The sequence below is a fragment of the Penicillium angulare genome (genome assembly GCF_028827245.1).
Source record: "Penicillium angulare strain IBT 27051 chromosome Unknown utg000002l_segment0_segment0, whole genome shotgun sequence".
Taxonomy (NCBI): domain Eukaryota; kingdom Fungi; phylum Ascomycota; class Eurotiomycetes; order Eurotiales; family Aspergillaceae; genus Penicillium; species Penicillium angulare.
This window is the reverse complement of record NW_026623161.1, coordinates 953,973-972,841: the sequence shown is the minus strand read 5'-3', so window position 1 is coordinate 972,841 and position 18,869 is coordinate 953,973. Positions and strand designations below refer to the sequence as shown.

Here is an 18,869-nt window from a genome sequence, read left to right as displayed (position 1 = left end):
CAACTCATTAGCTCCACAGGTAAGCCGTGTCGTGTCTCGTTTCGGAATCCTACCTTTTTTTGTTTTTTTTGGCAATTTCCTTTTTTGCAATTTCGGTTTGATTGCGAGGATCCGTGCTCTCTCCGAACACCGGACCCCCCTCTCTTCCTCGACTTGAGAATCTCCTGATGAACAAAATAATTAAAAGCATAGTTCACCTGAAATCTTCGGATTACTGAACGAAAAACTTTATACCATCTTTCAACCTTTCTGATCTCGTCTCTCGTCTCTTGTTTTTATTTTTTTTTATTTTTGCATGGCTATTCATTTTGTCAACCTTTTGGAATTCCAGTCGCTGATCATTCCAAATTAGATCCACTGAAACAGATACCCAACGCTGCATTGCTGCCCAACGTGGGTCTGCTCGCCCCGGCCCGCACCTCCGGGAACCAGTCAAATAGAAAGTAATATTATGAGTCTTCATTTTGAGTCTTCCATTTGCGATCTCTCTCCTGAGAGGGGTCTGTGTTGTCAATCCGTAGTCAACGTAGCCGCTGTCACTGCTGTTCGGTATAGCCTACCCCCTGTCATATCGATGGAGCATTGTAACCTCCTCATCAGCTGCATCGTTTCATTCCGTAACTGTCCGACGTGGACAACTCTCCTCCAAAGATATTCCTTGTCCACGCGCGGAGAACCTGCCGATCGTCCAAATGGGACATCATCATGCAGCGTCAGCCCTGGGAAGTTGCCAATCATAATCCTCTACGTACATTGCCAAGCAATACAGACGCTGGCCTAGTCTCACCGCTAGAACACCCCGTTCCTTCTCATCCACTCGGGTGTGTCCACTCGCAAACCTACTCTGCAGATGCCATCACCGCCAGTCTTCAGTACTGGCTCTCGCTGGTGCCAACACTCTCCTGCACGCTGCATGCTGCGAGCCCTGGCACACGCCATGTTTGACTTGGCCCCACCCCACTATCCCGAAGACACAACTGTTGTCCCGCCCTCTTTTTCCCCCCTATCCTTCCTGCTACTACTAAATAGCCCGTAAACCCCCCAAGATCCTCCTCGATTTCTTTCTTTCCTTTCTACATATAACCCAGGATACCCATTTACCTTACGACTTGGTTTGATTTTGACCAAATTTGCATCACTTCTCAGTCTATATACATATACCCCCCAACCTTGTACCTACATCTTGCCACCAGTGTCTGGACCTTGGACGCCTCCTTTTTCTTACTTACCAACGAAAAAATTCTCCCTGGTTTATTTTGCCCAAAGGATTTTTCCCACTGCCATCTTCCCTGGACAGGATTTGCTTTGTTATCTCCTAGGCTTTTTTTCAGTCTGCATTATCTCCCACGTCGACTCGACAACACATCAGGTAGTCCCTATCACATTTTCCTTGCCACTGTCTTTGCCTTTTCGTCTCCTATGCGCTTGTTTTTTCGCAACTCTATCTACTGGACCTGTACCTTCGCCATTCTGTTTGCCCTGGATCTCGACAGTTGCATGCCATTGCAAAATCAAATTCCCATGGACTTCCCGGATTCTTGAAACTTGAAACTTGACCTGGACATTTTACCCGGTTTACACTGTCGTTCTGACAGCTCCAAACTGGAAAAGAATAATGCTTCTTTTTCATGGACAACTCCTTGGCGCCGGTCGCTATTTGAGTGGACTCTTCTTATGAAGTGCTTAATGTTGCACGTTCTTCGGAACCATATCTGGATATTCTTTGCCTTGCTTCTTTACCTGTCTGGATCTTTTAAACTTGCCTTGGACTCCCGTCACCCAACCCTGGTGTGATGTGGAATGGAAAAACCCCATGGACATATCTTCTTCCCTTATGGACCGTCTTAATGGATCATCTAACCCAATGGAACCCCCAACATCTGGATTTTATGCCTGTTGATACAAACCCTGGACAAATATGAATAATCCCTGGAATCATTTGACCGTTTGACCAAGGCCTTTCCTTTTTCTATCCCGGGTCTTATACGCAAGGAATCCTTTTTCAAAGACAGGACGGACCTATCCTTAGGTATCCAACTATGAGCTTAATGTTGCTCTTTCCAATGGAATGAACTCTTTTTGATACAACAACTTACCAAGGCCACTGACCTGATGGAACCAGTCATGCATATACCTATGCTGACTCGCCCTGATTGACTGCTTGATTTCCCTGGATCCTTTACTGTTACCTGTTACTTGACACCAACTAGTAGCTACCTGGCTGAGATTCACACCTGGCCCATACAAAACATAACCACTGGAAATAGGCCCTAACTCAAAAATACCTGGACCATGATACTCGACACGAACAAGACTTATCCTAGGATCCCTTCATAATTCCGGCGTGGATTGCATTTGCTCCTATATCTGACCTTGGTGTGTCCCGCTGCCGACCGAGTCTTCAATACCTAAACTCAAGCTAACAGCTCATAGGTTAACAACATCCTCTGGACCTTGGAGCCCTCTTCACGTTTCCTTTGCTTTTTGCCTTCTGCTTTTTTTTCTTTTCTTAAAACTCAACTCTATAGATGTGACTGTAGATGACTGACTTGATGATGCTTTTCCTTCACAGTGACTTTCACAATTACACACAATGTCTCCCAGGATCAGCACAACCCCTGAGCGGGCTTCTCTTTCCAGACACACTTCCATGGTTCACGGAATGTCAAATATGGCCTCAAGAACACTCCAGGATGATGAAATGTCGAGCCATGACAACTCGTCATTATGCTCAAGTATTGCCACAAGCCATGGAAACCCCCAGGACATGAAAGACTGGACTATGAACACTACAGAATCTCTTGATCAGGCCATCTCTACCAAGGAATCTCCCCAGGTGCAAATGCTTTCTTTCTCGCTGTCTCAACAGCTGATGACCCCCACGGTCGGACCAAATGATGTTATGTACACAGGCGTGGACTTCCCAGCAGTCCCAGATCTACATGATCATAATGACCATCCCCGGGATTTTTACTCCTTCCTTGATCTCTCTTCCATGGATAATGATGTCTGCGGTGTTCAGGCAGGCTCACCGGATGATGCCCTGTCTGTTGCACACAGCTCCCACACTGATGAAGGTCACTATATGACAGGACCTGAATCATGGAATGTTATGATGTCTGATGGCCAATACCCTGGAACAACCCTGGATCAACTATCATCAAGTCTATTCCAGACTGTGCCCGTTTCCCCACCTCTGACAGAAGCTAGCAATGATATTCCCATTACTTCTTCATGTGCACACCCGGGATTTCCTTCTTTCATGCCTGCTGATGACAGCCTCCTCGGAGATTTCACAACATCGCCCATGGCAAACCAAGGAATCATTAGCCCATCGGAGCCACTTTTCCCCAACACATCATCCACTCCTCTCAGTGAGAAGGACCCAAACAGGTAGGCAAAGAAAGAAAGAAAACAAAGCAAAACAAACGCTACAATTCCCTCGATCCAAGTTCTAATCATATATCCCCTCAAAACAGGACCATCAGACCCTCCAAGCCAGCCCGTCGGTCGACTTTACATGGTGCTCAGTCCGATGTTAAGGCCGAACAGGATTTCTACCCATCACTGTCCATGAATGAGCCAGCCCGCCGGAATTCCAAGGATGGAGTTGAAGCCCGCAACCCGCGAGAGCATCAATATTATTCCCTTGCCACTCACAGCGACGGAAAGTACTACTGCCCATTTGCCAACGGAGACAAGCCATGCAACCATCCACCCACCACGCAAAAATGCGCTTACCAGTCAGTCCTCCGCAAAATTCCCATCAATGCTCCAACCAGAATGAAAAACTAACCAACATCACCATCACAGCAAGTACCTGGACTCCCACCTGAAGCCATACCGCTGCAAGGTCCCAGCCTGCGTGGGTAACCAACTCCGTTTCTCTTCCAACGCATGCCTATTCCGCCACGAACGTGAAGCCCACGGATTACACGGCCATGGAGACAACCCCCACCTCTGCCTATGGGAAGGATGTGAGCGATCCGTTCCCGGATATGGATTCCCACGTAGATGGAACCTATACGACCACATGCGTCGTGTCCACGACTACGTATCCTCCGAGCGCCACAGTTCCCCAGAGACCTCCCCATCGGCCACTTTCCCAACCAAGAAGAAGGAAGCCCCCGCCACCAACGGCCGCAAGAGAAGAAGCGTTACTGGACCTACCCCTGCCCCAACTATGAAGCGCACCCGCTCCATCCACAACCAGTCCACCCCCGTTAAGGCCACGCACACCTCCGCCCAGCATGGACAACGTCTCCGCACAGCCGAGCACAACTACTACAAATGCCGTAGCCGTCTGCTCGAGGAACTCGGCAACATCAGTCCCCAGGATACCTCAATGCACGAGAAGGTCAATGCTAGCCTCCAGGAACTCTTCACTCTAGGCCTGAACTACCGCCAGATCGATGCGAGCCAAGTCATGCCTAACATTCCCAACGGACTTCCCGCTTGAATGATTTTCTTTGTTCAGTAGCTGTATACCCCAGTATCGTTTGTTTCATCTCAATTTATGTGCTTGAAATTCAACAGAAAACGGGATACAGTTACCTTGTCGTTTAATTTTTGCGGAGGATTTCTTTTCTGCTTACCATACCCTGGACCGAAAGTGCGATGGTTGATTTATCGTGCTACTTCTTCGATTACCGGACTGGACCTACCTTTTTAACATATGAATTCCACGGAATCAACAGCATTGTCTTTGAATATTTTTTCAAAACAATGCAATAAATCACGGCGCTGGGGCACCTGCCCCAGTTCTGGGAGTCGCCTGGCGACCCAGAGGGAAACTAGAGGATTATGCGCTGGAGCCGGGCAATCCAGCTGCTTCTCCTTGAGACCAATCCTTGCCGATGAAAATCGCAGGAACATCAGATCAGGCCTTCACTGGAATGTGAGAGGTTTGAGGACATTTGAACCGAACCATACATAGACAGGAGCACTGCTATGTGATTCATCAACCCAAGATAAAGAAAAAAGAAAACTAAAAAGGAGGAATTCGTTTATAGCAAGATTTTGTTTGTTTTTGAGTATATTTTATTTAACTCGAGAGATCGCGTTGCTTTTTGTATAGTTCTGATATCATTGAAAGCTTTTGATTTCACATTTTACTACCCAGTAATTGATCCATCCATACAGCCCTGGAGTAGATGCGCCGGTCGGTAAACCGTAAGCTAAGAACCCGAACCAGGGCTTTCTCACTAGAACAATATTGAATGCTTCTACAAAGTCCACATACAGTACTTATCTGAAATTAACCATTGTAACCCCATTAATTGTTCTGGCAATGAGATTTAATATAAAAATTGAAAGACAAGATAAGCTTGATTAAGCTTGGCTGGGTATCCCTCCCCTATTGTCTGAGACAGTGAGACAGAATATCTGTGATAGAAAAAGAAATGCTCACAAGCGGATTTGAACCGCTGACCTCATGATTGCACATTAGTGTGATACTAGTCATGCGCTCTACCAACTGAGCTATGCGAGCTGGTTGATATAAGGGCCAAACTTTTGTGTCCTGTATTCCCAACTATCAACATTCATGGTACATACCGCAGGTGTGCGAATGGAAAACGCCGCTTGGCAAACGGTGTCAATGACATTTAAACTCCGCCCCGAAACTACCTAGGGAAACCAACCTACCATATGTATTTCTTCAATTTATTATATATTTAATTATAATGCCCAGAAGCGTGTCAAATGTTTGGCAAGCGACTACTTGTGGACTTGATCTGCCCGCGATATACCTCCCTGGCGAGGCGCAGAAATGCGGGCGAGACGCAGCAAAAGAAAGGACAAAATAGGATTACAATAGTACATATCTATGGCCACACTTGAAATAATAAATTTGTCATTCAAGAGTCTCATGAATGTTTCTACCGAGAAGAATTGATGCAGCCTTAAATAGACTCGTCTATCGGACCAGGAGAATTACAATGACCTATCACGTCCCAGACCTTTTCAAAACATTCCAGACCATACTCATCATCCTCAGGTTCATCATGATCATAAGAAACCCCATAATTCACCCCATCCTCCGGCGCAGCAATCTGAATCGGAGTCTTGTACCCATTCTCCACAGCATGATCGTAAGCATCATCCCAAGGTCCCCGCCACCCAAGTATCAAAGCACTCTGAGCTCGAGGACGTTGTGAAATAATGAGTCGCCATCGAGTTGCCTCCGCCACGCGAGCTCTCACATCAGCCTCATCAGACTGTTGAAGCTTCGAGCAATAAACATTGTAAAGATCAGGCAACACCGCTACCTGCGCGACAACGTATCTCATGATATCTTGTCGAATAGGGCGTTCACCGAAGGTTCCTCGCCGGCCCCCTGAGAGAGGGTTGAAAACGTACGATGATTTGGAGTTAAGATCGCACCATTTCTTAACCAGCGCCTCGGGAAATGTGCTATTTCTCTGCATAGCCACGGAGAGAATACCCAGAGTGTCCTGTCGACCCCATCTCAAAACAGTCTCCATTAGCTGCACATCGCGGATGCCCTTGACGCGGATTTGGTAGAGATAGAACAACGAGTCGGAACCATGTCGAATGTCGAAAATCACTTTTCTGAGAGATGGTAACTCGAGTATGTATTTCAAGGACTTTCCGTCGGCGTTGGTTGTCGTGAAAGCTACATGCCTCATTTCCTCGATATCGAGTAGGTAGACGACGTTCTTGGAAGGTATGTAGAGCGTCATGATGGAGATCAAGTGACGGTCACCGAGCTCTGGTCCGACTATGTGGAGGTAAAGTAAGGGACGATCGCGGATCACTTCTGTGATGAGTGGGCGAAGGGCAGACTCGGTGTCTATCGCGACGATATTCACGCGAGAGGTAGACATTATGAGCTTCACAATCGAAAGGCGTTGAGCTTTGAAGTTGGAAAAATTCGGAGATGTTTAGTGGTAGGATGATGGATTATGAGAGATGGGGAGAGGTGAGGGAAGTGGGGAGAAGAGAAGAAACGAGGACTTACTCTCACCAGATCACAAGCTTAAATACTCGTGTGTCCGTTTTAATGAATTTTGTTCAATCATTGGGCGTCTAGATACCTTAGTTTCTCAGCTACTGACCTCTCTCATTCCCTTAATCAGAATAACCGCGTCCGTGTAAAAAGAAAGAAACAGGACATGCAATGATCCTGACCTTCCCATTTCTCAATCTTGCAACCTACAACTATTTTAATTTCAATCTTCGGTAGGACACAATACCAGCAACGGAGACGCCGTAGTGTGAGAGAAGCGCATCTGAATCGTTTCGAATATCAAAGAAGGCCTTTACGATCGTTGGAGATTCGAGTATGGATCTTAGAGAATTGTCAACGCCACACGCGTCGACGCATGAGAATGCTTCTTTGTCCAGTTGGAATATATCCAGGGGGAATTGGACCCAGGTGGATTGTAACTTGAATGGGCGGCTGTATATATGATGTCCTGAAGGTCAGGTATAGAGTGCACGAAGACGACTTGGATTCCAACGTATTCGATAGACATGATGAATTCAGTTCTGACTCCTGATTTTTGAGATTTAACTTTGGAAAAGTAGAATGGGGAGGGGAACCCTCTATATCCTTTTTCGTCCGATGCACTGCCGCATACATACTCTCACACCCGCTGTTGGAACGGGGAACCCGGAAGCTTCTAAAGTTTGAACTTTGGAAGGCCCGAAGGTAGTCTTGGAAAGATACTTTATTCAAGTTATTGACGTCGATGTTCACTGTATTATTATTGACATCCTCATACTATGTATTGACAAAAAAGGAAGAAGAGAATACAAACAATGATAATATCTTAATCTCGTAACTCATAACCTCGATCTATATGCAATCATCCATGCCAATCACTGGCAGCATATCCGTATCTTTCGCAAAGAAACGAGAACAGCCTCACGAATCATCATCCTCACCTCCAAAATTCGAATTCAAAAACCTCACAAACGCATCCCCAATCTGATCCACCGTCAACCCCCCATCTCCACTCCCATATCTCCTCCCAATATACGACCGATTCAAACTAATCCACTGCCTCCTCAACCTTTGCAATTTCGGCAACGCCAAAATACCCCCAGCACCCGCAAGTTCATCCGTAGTACCAGTTGTAGCCACATGCGTGGGTATAAAGACCTTAAGTTCCGACTCCGGAACCTCAATACTAATACCCTTCCGGTCAGAGCTCTGAGCAACAGCCAGTTCTGCGGAGGGGGTATTCAGCGTAAAAGTCCGAATAGCAGTAACGATAGCCGAAGTGCATTTTTCCATGCTGTAAAGTGCGCCGGAGTCCGTTGAGATGGCTTGTACTGTAGCTTGGTGCTGGATTACTTTTGGGCGAGAGAGAGCGCCTGGGCGTCCGCTTCCACCGCGGGTGAATGATGTGCGGGTTGTTGTTACGCTTGCGGCGGAGGAGAGGTTTGTGTTTTCGAGTGAGGAGGTGAGATCAGTCATTGGTGTTATGGGTGGTGCTTCGGCGGATGGGAGGATGACGCCTGTCAACGCGTGGAAGATGTCTGCTATTGGTGGTGTTTCGTCGGCCCAGGGGACTGTGAAGAGGGGTTTATCCCAACGGCTGTGGGTGGATGGTTCTTCGTAGCGGAAGATGAGATTGTTGAGGAGGTCTGTTGGGTAGGGCTCTTCTGTGTCGGTTGTTATGGTGGGATCGGAGGGACTAGGCTCAGATTCGGGTTCGGGGTTCTTTTCAGACGCCTGACGCTTGAGTCGGGCGTCGTTGTTTGCGACGCACTGGTCCACTGGTGTTCCGATATGCACCTATTTCGGAGTTAGTGATATTTTTCGCTTTGGTAGAGAAGGGTGAACAGGGAAAAGAAGCCGTACCACACAGCATGTTGTTCCTGCGGCTTTGGCTTCGCACCAGAGCTGGTACCTCCATCCTTTAATGTAGTTCATTCCATCGAGGATCACGATGTTGTTTCGCGCGAGATTGCGCTTTGCCCGGGCATAGGCCACGCCGCGAGCCTGCTTCTCTGTACGCGCATTATCGTAAACAATTCGTGGGTTGGAGGTATCATGGGATGGGACAACGTGGATATTGAATCGGGACTTGAGCGTCACGGGCGAGGAAGCGTCTTGGGATTCAAAGAGTTCGTCTTGCGCCTTTTCGAAAAGCGAGGCAAGTTGGCTGGCGCGGTAGCTGAGACCAGAACAGGGGAATCCGGTTAGGATTACGAGCTGATAGGGCGTGAGCAGATTGTCTCAGGGGGTTATTTGGGGGTAACTTACCGGCATTGTTGGTGGTGAATGTCTACTGGTGTTTGTTGCGGCGAACTTTTTTTTCCCGCGGGGTTAAATTTGGGCCATGTGACTGCGGGACAACGCCGCTAAGATCTATACAGCGGCAGCGGCTCTGGCTAAAGACATGCAGTTTTCGATATTGCTACCTGCGGTTTATTTATTTTCGTCTATGGTCTGAATCAATATGACAGCTCTGCAATCGGACATTTTGCATTTATTTACGCATTTTTATTTTGTTACCGGTTGAACAAATCACAGAGCTTTTAAAAAGGCAGAAAGACACCATTGGATCAGCATAGCATCAACGGCGCGGTCTATCGATTGTCTATTTAAATTTTGTGCAATATGAATTTTGTGCAAAATTCCAGGGTATCAAGTCAGCCAACTTTTAAGCATTGCTCTCCAACCGCTCAGGTGCCCATCGGAGCTCATATCCAAAAACAGTTCTTCGCAATTTCTCATCCTGAAAGTAGTCAGCAAGCTAGAACGACTAAATAGAAAGAGAAAAAAGAAACTTACACCCGGATCATCCTCAAACAACACATTATCCATAAGCTTCTCGAAAATCTTAGTCACAGTAAAACCTTCAGACTCCGCCAGTGGGAAGAATTTCTCAGTCTTCGGTAACAACCAAGGCTGATAAGGCGTGAAGATAACCAAAGCCATAGCGTTCGGATCTTTCTTGAGAGCCATGTGCATAGTCTTGATCAGATTTGGATGTTCGCGATGGCTATAAACAACATCGGCCATGATCAATGTATCGAACCCAGTTGGCTTTTCACCATTAGTGGAAGGGATATGCGCCAGCAAAGGCTCCACAGTGCTACCCCATTTGTAGCCCTCGACATATAACCGTGATTGGGAGGGGATGTTCTCAGCCGACAGATCGGCGTTATATTGCATGTTCGACACTAGGTCCACATCCGGGTAGTCGGTCATAACTGTGGTGCGAGCTCCGAGAATTGCGCTGACAATGCTAGGGACGCCAGCTGCAGCACCGATTTCGAGGACATCTTTGTTGCGGATTAGGGAGTCGGCCCGCTCTTCCATGTAGTGGGAACTGGTGCGACCGGCATTCCATAGTAGATTTCCCTGTTGGAGTCACCGATTGGTTAGTGGGATTATGCAATTGGGGAGTGGCATGTAGATTGGGAATCGTATGAGCGGGGATCATACATAGAGCGGGTGGTCGCCGACGAGACGGACGCGCACAGCTTGTCCCGAGAGCATATGATGCTCTGAAAATGTGGGCTGTTTCTCTTCCTGGTAGAACCCCTCAGGGTCCTTGAAGAGATCGCCTGTCTCGAAATCTTCGTCGGCCATTGCAATTGGGTCCTGAATGCCACTCGTCACTGAAAAGAAGAAAAAAAAGTTGGTTTTATCAGCTTATCGGAGGCGGGGTGGTATTGTTGCCTGAGGCATGAAGTTCTTTGATACGCTCGGTCTCTTTGAACTGCAGGAACAATAGACATCCACAGAGTTGTTTTATTGGTGTGTGTGATTAGAGTATTAATCCACATGTATGAACCCATTCTATGGGGTAAAGTAATAAAAGGAGTTAAATCCACAATTATGAAAGGACCTACATTGACACGACCTTGACAGGGATTGTATTGTCTACAATGCCATTCCAGACTGCAAGGTGTTTCTCAAGGATATTTTTCCCATAGTTTTCAGTCTGTATAGAACTTCACACCTCGGTGGCGTCCAATAGGAATCATCATCTCTTAATCGTTCATCCATTGACCCCATACACATGTTCCGGCCGAGGCACATTTCCGTATTACCCGTATGTAATTTGCCACTTCCATAGTGTTGAAATGTGTGGAGAGAAGTGGAGATACACGGTAATTACGCGGTTAATCATCGGCCCCTCCGGAGATCAGAATGGAGAAATTGCACTGATCACTATCACCTTTTTCTCTTTTCTCTCTCCTGGTTTCTTTCTCTCCTATCTTTGTTCGCACCCTTTCAATATCAGTCTCAGACCATCCCTCTCTACGTGATCTGGGAAACAATACCCTCTATTCCTCTATCCGGCCCCTCGTCAGTCCTGTTGAATCTTTCTTTTTTTCCCGCCCCAATCTCATCCAGACCTGACGCCATCGCAACTATCCGTGGGGCTGTGATAGTACACGCCATTCGTCTCCCGCGGCTTTAACTCGCTCTCTCCTTAAATCATCAATCCTGCGGCCCCAAAATAATCATACACCCTACATCTACTCGTCTTTGCGCCTGGCATAAAAGCACTCCCTCCCACAAGCAACATGGACTCAACGCAATCAACCCATGTGCAAGCCCCCGCTTCTACCTCCTCCATCGCAGCCAACATGTCATCTTTCGCTCCCTCAGCCACTCTCCCTAGCACAGTCTCTCAACCTGCCAACCCATTCGGCAACCCTTCGCAAACAAATCAAACCCTCGCCGCTCCCTTGCAAAATACCTCGTTTGGCGTCGTTCAACCCATTCTCCCTCAAGGCCAACCACTAGCCCAGGGATTGAACCATTCCTCCACCTCAACATTTCCAGTCGCATCACAGGGTATCAATCCCGATACCATCCCACGATCGGAAACAGTACCCGGCACACAACCCGCCACAGATGTCTACCCGCACCAAGTTCATAGCCTAGGCGGTCCCAAAGCGACCGCACCATTCCTTCAGGACTTTAATCTCGTCGCCGAGGCTGCCAAGCGGGCGCAAATGGGGATCGTCATGCGTGACCTGGAAAGTGTGACCCTGTAAACGGGGCGTAGATGTGCAGATTAGTGGCAAGGGGGCAGGTTCCTAGATTGGGGACAGATACACGATAAAACCGATACGGATGGGCGTTTTGCAATTTTAGAGCATGAACAGGCTTTGATGCTCGGCATTCAAAATGCTTTCTTTTTTCTAACTTGTTTTCAACATGGGCGATGATCTTGGGTTGATTTACTAGGGATTGAAATGGCTCGGACTGGCTTCATCTGACATGCTATCCTGGCTCTTCTTATCCCTTTCTTGTTGCTATTTGGCGTTCTTTTCATGACGGCGTTGATTGGCTTTGCGCTTTACTTAGCACACAACTTATACCACACATCTCTTTGCAATAAAAACCATATCTACTTTTTACTTTTTTACTTTTACTTATTTTCAATTCCTCTATAGTAGAAAACGAGTGATCATAGTTAATATTCAGGATTTATAACTAACCACACCCATGACAGTAAACTGCAGTCTCACCCAGAAGAATCCAGGTTGCGTGATATCCCCACACTAATTGCATACTCGCATGAACGAGATCGACATCCCCAGAACAAAACCACCACAACACACAATGAAACCATGAGACGGGAAACATAGACCCAAGTCAATAGACCCAAAAACTGGAGAATCACACCTTCTTCCTTTTTCTCGATCCATCACACTCTCCCACACCACCAGAACCCCTCTGAACCTTCCCAAACAACGTATCCAATCGCTGCTGCCCTTGCTCAAGCCGCTCCTCCCCCTTAACCCTCTCACTCGCCAATACAGGCGGCAAGCCCCGCACTCTCCGCTTCGCATCATCCAATAATTCCAGCTCTCGCTCTCGTTGTCCCTGCACAGTAGGTATCGACCACGTCCCCGCCGAAACCGACTTATGCGCCAGTTTATACTTCGAGCCGGTAAGATGGGTTTCATATGTGTTTGCGTCGACCTTTCGGACATGCTAGAATCAACATCAACAATTATTAGCATGTAATATCTTGTCTGTAATGAACTTGAAGGTGACTTTAGGCTGTATTTACCTGATGTCCTATGATGAGCCAGTGATATTCCGTTCCAACAGGTGCTCCACTTCCCTTCGGTGCATTTCTTGCACGCCGTTTATTCGTCTGGTAGTCTATACGCCAAAGATCTGGCTCTTCTTTTGTTTCCTTCCATGTGCCCTGATCGTAATTCCAGGTGTGAGAGCCGCCGATGGCCATGCCGGAGTATAGTTGGCCATTGTGCGTTTTGATAGCGTTGTATTCTAGGTTTCGGGTGGGATGCTTTGGAGATGAGACGATGTTTCCGGCTAGGCCTTCTTCTAGTGCGTTTTCTTCTTCGTCTATCAGGATGAGGTTGTCTTCGGGGATGTCGTTGTGAGAGCTGGGGTTTGAGCTGTTGGGGGATGTTGAGGGGGTAGTGGCCATTTTTGTTTGAGGGGAGTCTATTTTTTGTTGTGGTTATATGTTTGTTTGAGTATGTATCTGTTAATTTGGTAAATTGTGCTCCAATCTGGGGGATTGAAATGGAAGGAAGTTTATACTGCTTGTTTTGGTTCGTGATGTCATGTTGACGCTGCGGGCCATTGAAACCACGAAAGATGAGTAAGATAGATGGATTGTTTATAGTGTAGTAGAAGCATAAAGAGGAGGAAATTTCAACCGCAACAGCTTATCATTCATGTTAGGGAATTGTGGTAGAACTGTATGACAAAAATGTCAACGAGAGATATGCACGTCACACCAAGGCCACCAGCACATTTATGGTTTTTGAAAATCCAATCGAAATACTCATATGTCAGCCATAAAACAGTAAGCAAGAAGGATCATAAATACCTCTTTCCATAATAAGTAAATGAGCTGGACTCTCACACCCTTCTGGCCCCCACAACGGAAAACCCACAACCCACGGCGCGCCAAACTCCGATGCCAAAGCACAAGCCCTCAGGTAGAAGTATATAAGTCCAGCTCAATTCCCCCATTCATCTATTTCCCCCCTTTTGCATTCCTGTTCTCGCCTTATAAATATCATACATTTTCAGGGGGAAAAACATACATTATACACCATGGCCGAGGAACATGTTGATGAAGGCACAAGGCGCCTCGCTTTTACAACCAAGAATTACCGCGTTCTATATCCCGCCATCGATCCTACTCGTCCAGAACTTTCTCAGAAGGGCAAGGTCATCGTTATCACTGGCGCTAGTCGTGGTTTAGGACGACTGGTAAGAAACATCATCTTGTTTCTCTTGTTTATGATCGTTCAATGCTGACAATCCTACAGAGTTTCGCTACCTCCTTTGCACAAGCAGGTGCATCAGCCATCGTGCTTATCGGCCGTTCAGAAAGTGGCCTCGTCGAAACAGAAAAACTAGTCCTCGACATAAATCCCGCCATCAAAGTCCTTCGCTTCCCCCTCGACGTCACTGACGAGACAGCCGTGAACAACGCATTTAAAGAGATAACAACCCAAGTCGGTGTTCCGCACGTCTTGATCAATAATGCGGGGAAGCTCGCCCCCCTCGTCAGCACCGTTGAATCAAACTTGGATTCATGGTGGAATTGCCACGTTAGTTGAATTCATCTTTACTACTCAGAACATACACTAACCGGCCCACAATAGGAGGTCACGGTCAAAGGAACCTTCCTCGTTACAAAGGCATTTATCAAGGAGACTGGATCCAGTCCTTCTGCCCCGACATCAATTATCACCATAACATCCCAAGCAAGTCTCGGCAATCCACCCGGAATGGGCGCATACTCCATGGCAAAACTTGCTCTCTCGAAACTAATGGCTTATATCGCTTCCGAGCATCCCGACATCACGGCTGTCGTTCTTGATCCGGGTATCGTCGCAACTGATATGGCAAACAGCGTGCCGTTCCTTGCGCCGTTTTTAAATGATACACCGGAGTTGGTTGGGGGTTCTGGCGTGTGGATGGCTAGTGGTGATAAGAAGTATCTTTCTGGAAGATATGTGTCTGTTAATTGGGATGTGGAGGAGATTGAGAGACGCAAGGATGAGATTATTTCTGAGAACCAGTTGAAATTTTTCATTAAGGCGAAGTTTGCTAATTATGATGATGTGACTGTCCAATACTAAGGAGTGAGATGACTTAGTATTTATGAGTTATCAATTGATTTTCTTATCCTTGGACACGTCTTTTCTATTTGATGAAGGAACAGTGTGGGCATCTTCGCTCGCTGTAGTTACCGATTACTTCTACCTAGCATTAACTTAGTACTCAGTTGTTTCAGGTCAAGATAGTACGATGCTTCAATTTCAGAATCAAAGATGCTTGTCGCTGGCCTCTTTATGGACCAGTATCTTGCGCTCATAAACATTTGAAAGCGCCCGTACTAGCAACCGAGGTCCACCCGGCAACAAGAAGGAAAAAGTACATACACAGTTGCCCGTGACCATCTACGTTGGTATTTTATGGAAAGCACACTAGATACCCCAAACAACATGGTTACAATTCAATAAAACCCAAAGTGAACAAAGAAAAAGAAGAGAAAGCTAGAGCACACCTATTGAATGCCCGCAGCCATCCAAGCAAGGCACCAAAATAGCATCCGTATGATACATCACGTCAACCCATACTCATCATTGACGAGTCACGACCCACCCCCAAGCAACAAACAACATAAACCCACAAAAGCTTGTTTCACAATTGTGAACAAGTCCCAATCAATACGGAGTACAAAAACACGAGGCCAGCCGAAAGAAGAATAATGAGCCACAGAACGGTGGATAAAGTTCAACCAACAGTGAAACAAAATGAAAAAATCTCCCCGAGAAAAAGAACTGCCTAAACAACTAGACCAGTCGCAGTGTAGACAGTGGAGATAATAGTGGAGCGTCGACGAAGAACCAAGATCTACAAATAACAAGTTTAGAGTTAATGATCGACTATTTCTATTTCTGACACGTGAGATATCACCCGATAATTGCGTACGTGCATACAGTATACACATACCAGACTTCAGCTAGCGACTCCAAATATCCATTATGTACGGCACTTCGTACTAGCTCCAAACACAACATGAACAGGTGGCATACATACGCGCTCTAGATCCTGCACACACAAGCCAGTCCACGAAAGCCATGATGTACACCGCGCAAACAAACCATGGACACAAACAAAGATCCGTGTTGGCAGTGGACGCCACAAAAAAAGTACCGAGAAAAAACGGCTGAGACTAGTCTGTTTTCTGGTAAGCTAGGTTTCTTCCTTCCCCAACAATGTGCATAGATAAGAGATTTTCCGGGACGCTTTGTCTTTATTTTTAGTCGAGGCGTCTGCTGACGCATGTCGGTCCACCCGCACGGCGCAGCCGGCGCATGTGGCGCCCATTGGCTTGATGTGAGACAAGCATAAACCTTGGAAAAGACGGGTGCATAGAAAGGTGAACTATATCGCGTTATTGTAAGAACTAGTACGTCGTAGGTACAGTATGTCTGAGTAAATATACTGGGTATGGTGTGCATTTATCTCATAGTTAGTGGGAATTATGCAATCTCATGTAGGGTTGCATTTACTAGTGTAGAACAGTATTCCCGGGGACGAGGATTAGACAATCCATGGATCATCGATCCTTAGGATCTTATCAAAAACCTGAAGTTTGTTCAACTTAAATTGATTTGATTTGATTTGATTCGATTCGATACCCAAACACCAAGCTATGCGCAGAAATATCAAAAAGTCAATAGATAGACTTCTCCATAGAGATTCCCGGAATCAATAGTATGTAAACCTTTCAACGGGGTCAAAAATAGAAAAAAAAGTAAGACAACCCCCACTCCAATGAATATGACACAATAAACGAACAATATTGATACAACGCCGCCCGAATTAACGCAATTAACGCAACTTGAAATGTCGCAATAATAAATAATAAATCCATCGCTCCCAAACACCTTTTCCCATGTGCGGATTGCAAGTGTGAATGTCTGTGACATGTAATGTAATGTAAAATGATCGTTACTGCACAAGGCAGTATATACAGCCGATCGCATCGGTCGGATAGTTTTTGTTTTTGTTTTTTGTCGCAAAGTTTCCGAGATAGCTCGGTCGCTTTGAATATTCTCATGATGATAGAATTGAGAATTCAGCTTCCGGTCCATTGAATTCAATCAAATCATGCCATGGATCCACCATGGTCCGATGGACCCGACTCTGCCCCACAACAAATTAATTGAGCACCATCCCAGTAGCGGATAAGGGACACCGTCCAAAAGATAGTAAAATAGTCATCGGCATCTCAATATTCATGTTGATATAGAATAGAAGGTAGCTGTAGTTGACTTAGTTCGCCAGCGCAGAAGACCCAATAAGATTAGGCGTAGAGATACTAGCTGTGTTAGGACGAGTGTCGCCCTTACCACGACTAAAGATAGACAGACGTCTGGAGAGGCGCCGACTCAATCCACGCTGCGGCGCAGACCAGGTATCCATAGAAATGATCGACATCGGTCTTGAGCGAGGGGGACCATTAACGGTTCCAGGTCTGGAGTTGGGCGCGTTGCTGGGCGCGTTGAAAGATCCATCCAGGAAGAGCGTAGAGCGGCGCTTAAGCTTTGCAGCAGCGTCGCTGTCAGCAAGCTGGTAAGCCAAGTCCTCTTTGATATCGTCTAAGGCGTGGGAGACACGGCGGAGAAGCTTTGGTTTTTCGATGATAGAGAGGGGACGTTGCTCGAGGCCGTAGAGGTTGAGTGGGGTTGAGTCTGGGGCTTCTTCCATGGGAGAGGAGTAGAAACGAGGATATTTAGGGACCATTGGCGTGCGACGAGGGTGTTGAGAGCCCAGGGAGATGGCTGAGACTGGTTGAGGTTGTTGATATGGGAGGTTTGGGTCTGAAGAGGCGTTGCTCGAAGAGTACGAGCTGTTTGTAGAGGAAGTGTACATTTTTGCGGTTTTCCTGTTGAGGGGGAGGAAGATGGGATAGACAGGGAGGATATGTTTTCTGTATGGGGTACTAGTACAGGACTAGGACGAGTATGGAGGAGGAGTATGTGACAAGTGTTTAAGGAGAACAGGGGTGTGATCTGATCTGTTCCTGTATAGAAGGGGAGAAGAAAAGAAAGAAAGAGAGAAACTCGATCAAAATATGATAGGGAGGAATCAATATGAAAGGGAAAAAAATAAAGAAAAATTACAGGAAAGGAGTGATACGAAGACTATGGAACAGAAAGGACGAGAAAAAAAAAGGCGCCATTCGCATCCGCTCAAGAAGCTAAGGAATCTCAATTGGGAAAAAGACTTAAAAGTGGATCTCAAAGACATTGAGCATTTTAGTTTCCCAAGCTAAAGAGGCACCGGCCCGTGTAACACATAGAATGACTGTAATTAATGTTTCATCTCTTTGTCCAAGGCTACCTTTCTTATCTTTTTCTATCTTCTTTTGTCTCTTTTTGTCCCCAATCGCCCCAGAATATGCGAATCCTATGGGGGTCAACGTCGCCCATTGCATAATACTGACGAAAAGGATAGTCGTGATAGTCATTAGACGGGAAGATCGTGGAGATGGCAGCAAAGCAGCTTACTCCGTACGGTAGTCGGAGTGTAGATTCCCGAAGACTTTTTTTTTTAGTTAATTTTTTTCCCTCCTTTTTTTACTTTTGTCCCGGGACCTTTTCTCTCCCCATCTTACCCGCTCTGGTTAGACGAAAGTGGAGGACCCGTATCAGATTCATTCGATGTCCACTATTGTCTTGGAATCTGACACATCATGGGTTGGCGTGAGGACCTTTCGGTGACGCGGCAAGGGAAAAGCCACATTTACATCGGCGGTTAACTTTATGATCCCGAGATCTCAGTCCACACCACATCAGAAAAAAAAAAAAAAAGAAAGAGCAAAACTCGAACCAACAGTGTGTGGTTTCAAAAC

The 18,869-nt window shown here is 46.5% G+C and overlaps 9 protein-coding genes across 9 annotated transcripts; 4 read left to right on the top strand and 5 right to left on the bottom strand.

Annotated features, from left to right (window-relative positions):
• Nucleotides 1-705: 705 nt before the first annotated feature.
• N7478_001831 (uncharacterized protein) lies at nucleotides 706-945 on the top strand (the record flags this gene model as incomplete). The annotated part of the gene is made up of 1 exon (XM_056918045.1): nucleotides 706-945. One exon carries the CDS (start codon nucleotides 706-708, stop codon nucleotides 943-945), a length of 240 nt encoding a protein of 79 aa, XP_056783656.1.
• A 1,648-nt stretch (nucleotides 946-2,593) lies between these two features.
• Nucleotides 2,594-4,459, top strand: N7478_001830 (putative C2H2 finger domain protein; the record flags this gene model as incomplete). The annotated part of the gene is made up of 3 exons (XM_056918044.1): nucleotides 2,594-3,393; nucleotides 3,480-3,743; nucleotides 3,814-4,459. The coding sequence occupies 3 exons, from the start codon at nucleotides 2,594-2,596 to the stop codon at nucleotides 4,457-4,459; spliced, it is 1,710 nt and encodes a 569-aa protein (XP_056783655.1).
• Nucleotides 4,460-5,903: 1,444 nt separating this feature from the next.
• N7478_001829 (uncharacterized protein) lies at nucleotides 5,904-6,848 on the bottom strand (the record flags this gene model as incomplete). Its single annotated transcript, XM_056918043.1, has 1 exon — nucleotides 5,904-6,848. One exon carries the CDS (start codon nucleotides 6,846-6,848, stop codon nucleotides 5,904-5,906), a length of 945 nt encoding a protein of 314 aa, XP_056783654.1.
• Nucleotides 6,849-7,891: 1,043 nt separating this feature from the next.
• N7478_001828 (putative RNA polymerase II Elongator complex associated protein Kti12) lies at nucleotides 7,892-9,244 on the bottom strand (the record flags this gene model as incomplete). Its single annotated transcript, XM_056918042.1, has 3 exons — nucleotides 7,892-8,767; nucleotides 8,834-9,187; nucleotides 9,239-9,244. The coding sequence occupies 3 exons, from the start codon at nucleotides 9,242-9,244 to the stop codon at nucleotides 7,892-7,894; spliced, it is 1,236 nt and encodes a 411-aa protein (XP_056783653.1).
• Nucleotides 9,245-9,638: 394 nt separating this feature from the next.
• Nucleotides 9,639-10,573, bottom strand: efm7 (putative nicotinamide N-methyltransferase Nnt1; the record flags this gene model as incomplete). The annotated part of the gene is made up of 3 exons (XM_056918041.1): nucleotides 9,639-9,713; nucleotides 9,770-10,342; nucleotides 10,427-10,573. 3 exons carry the CDS (start codon nucleotides 10,571-10,573, stop codon nucleotides 9,639-9,641), a joined length of 795 nt encoding a protein of 264 aa, XP_056783652.1.
• A 944-nt stretch (nucleotides 10,574-11,517) lies between these two features.
• On the top strand, nucleotides 11,518-11,994 carry N7478_001826 (uncharacterized protein; the record flags this gene model as incomplete). The annotated part of the gene is made up of 1 exon (XM_056918040.1): nucleotides 11,518-11,994. One exon carries the CDS (start codon nucleotides 11,518-11,520, stop codon nucleotides 11,992-11,994), a length of 477 nt encoding a protein of 158 aa, XP_056783651.1.
• A 628-nt stretch (nucleotides 11,995-12,622) lies between these two features.
• Nucleotides 12,623-13,406, bottom strand: N7478_001825 (uncharacterized protein; the record flags this gene model as incomplete). The annotated part of the gene is made up of 2 exons (XM_056918039.1): nucleotides 12,623-12,940; nucleotides 13,020-13,406. The coding sequence occupies 2 exons, from the start codon at nucleotides 13,404-13,406 to the stop codon at nucleotides 12,623-12,625; spliced, it is 705 nt and encodes a 234-aa protein (XP_056783650.1).
• A 638-nt stretch (nucleotides 13,407-14,044) lies between these two features.
• Nucleotides 14,045-15,081, top strand: N7478_001824 (SDR family NAD(P)-dependent oxidoreductase; the record flags this gene model as incomplete). The annotated part of the gene is made up of 3 exons (XM_056918038.1): nucleotides 14,045-14,203; nucleotides 14,263-14,547; nucleotides 14,602-15,081. 3 exons carry the CDS (start codon nucleotides 14,045-14,047, stop codon nucleotides 15,079-15,081), a joined length of 924 nt encoding a protein of 307 aa, XP_056783649.1.
• Nucleotides 15,082-17,287: 2,206 nt separating this feature from the next.
• Nucleotides 17,288-17,887, bottom strand: N7478_001823 (uncharacterized protein; the record flags this gene model as incomplete). Its single annotated transcript, XM_056918037.1, has 1 exon — nucleotides 17,288-17,887. One exon carries the CDS (start codon nucleotides 17,885-17,887, stop codon nucleotides 17,288-17,290), a length of 600 nt encoding a protein of 199 aa, XP_056783648.1.
• Nucleotides 17,888-18,869: the final 982 nt, after the last annotated feature.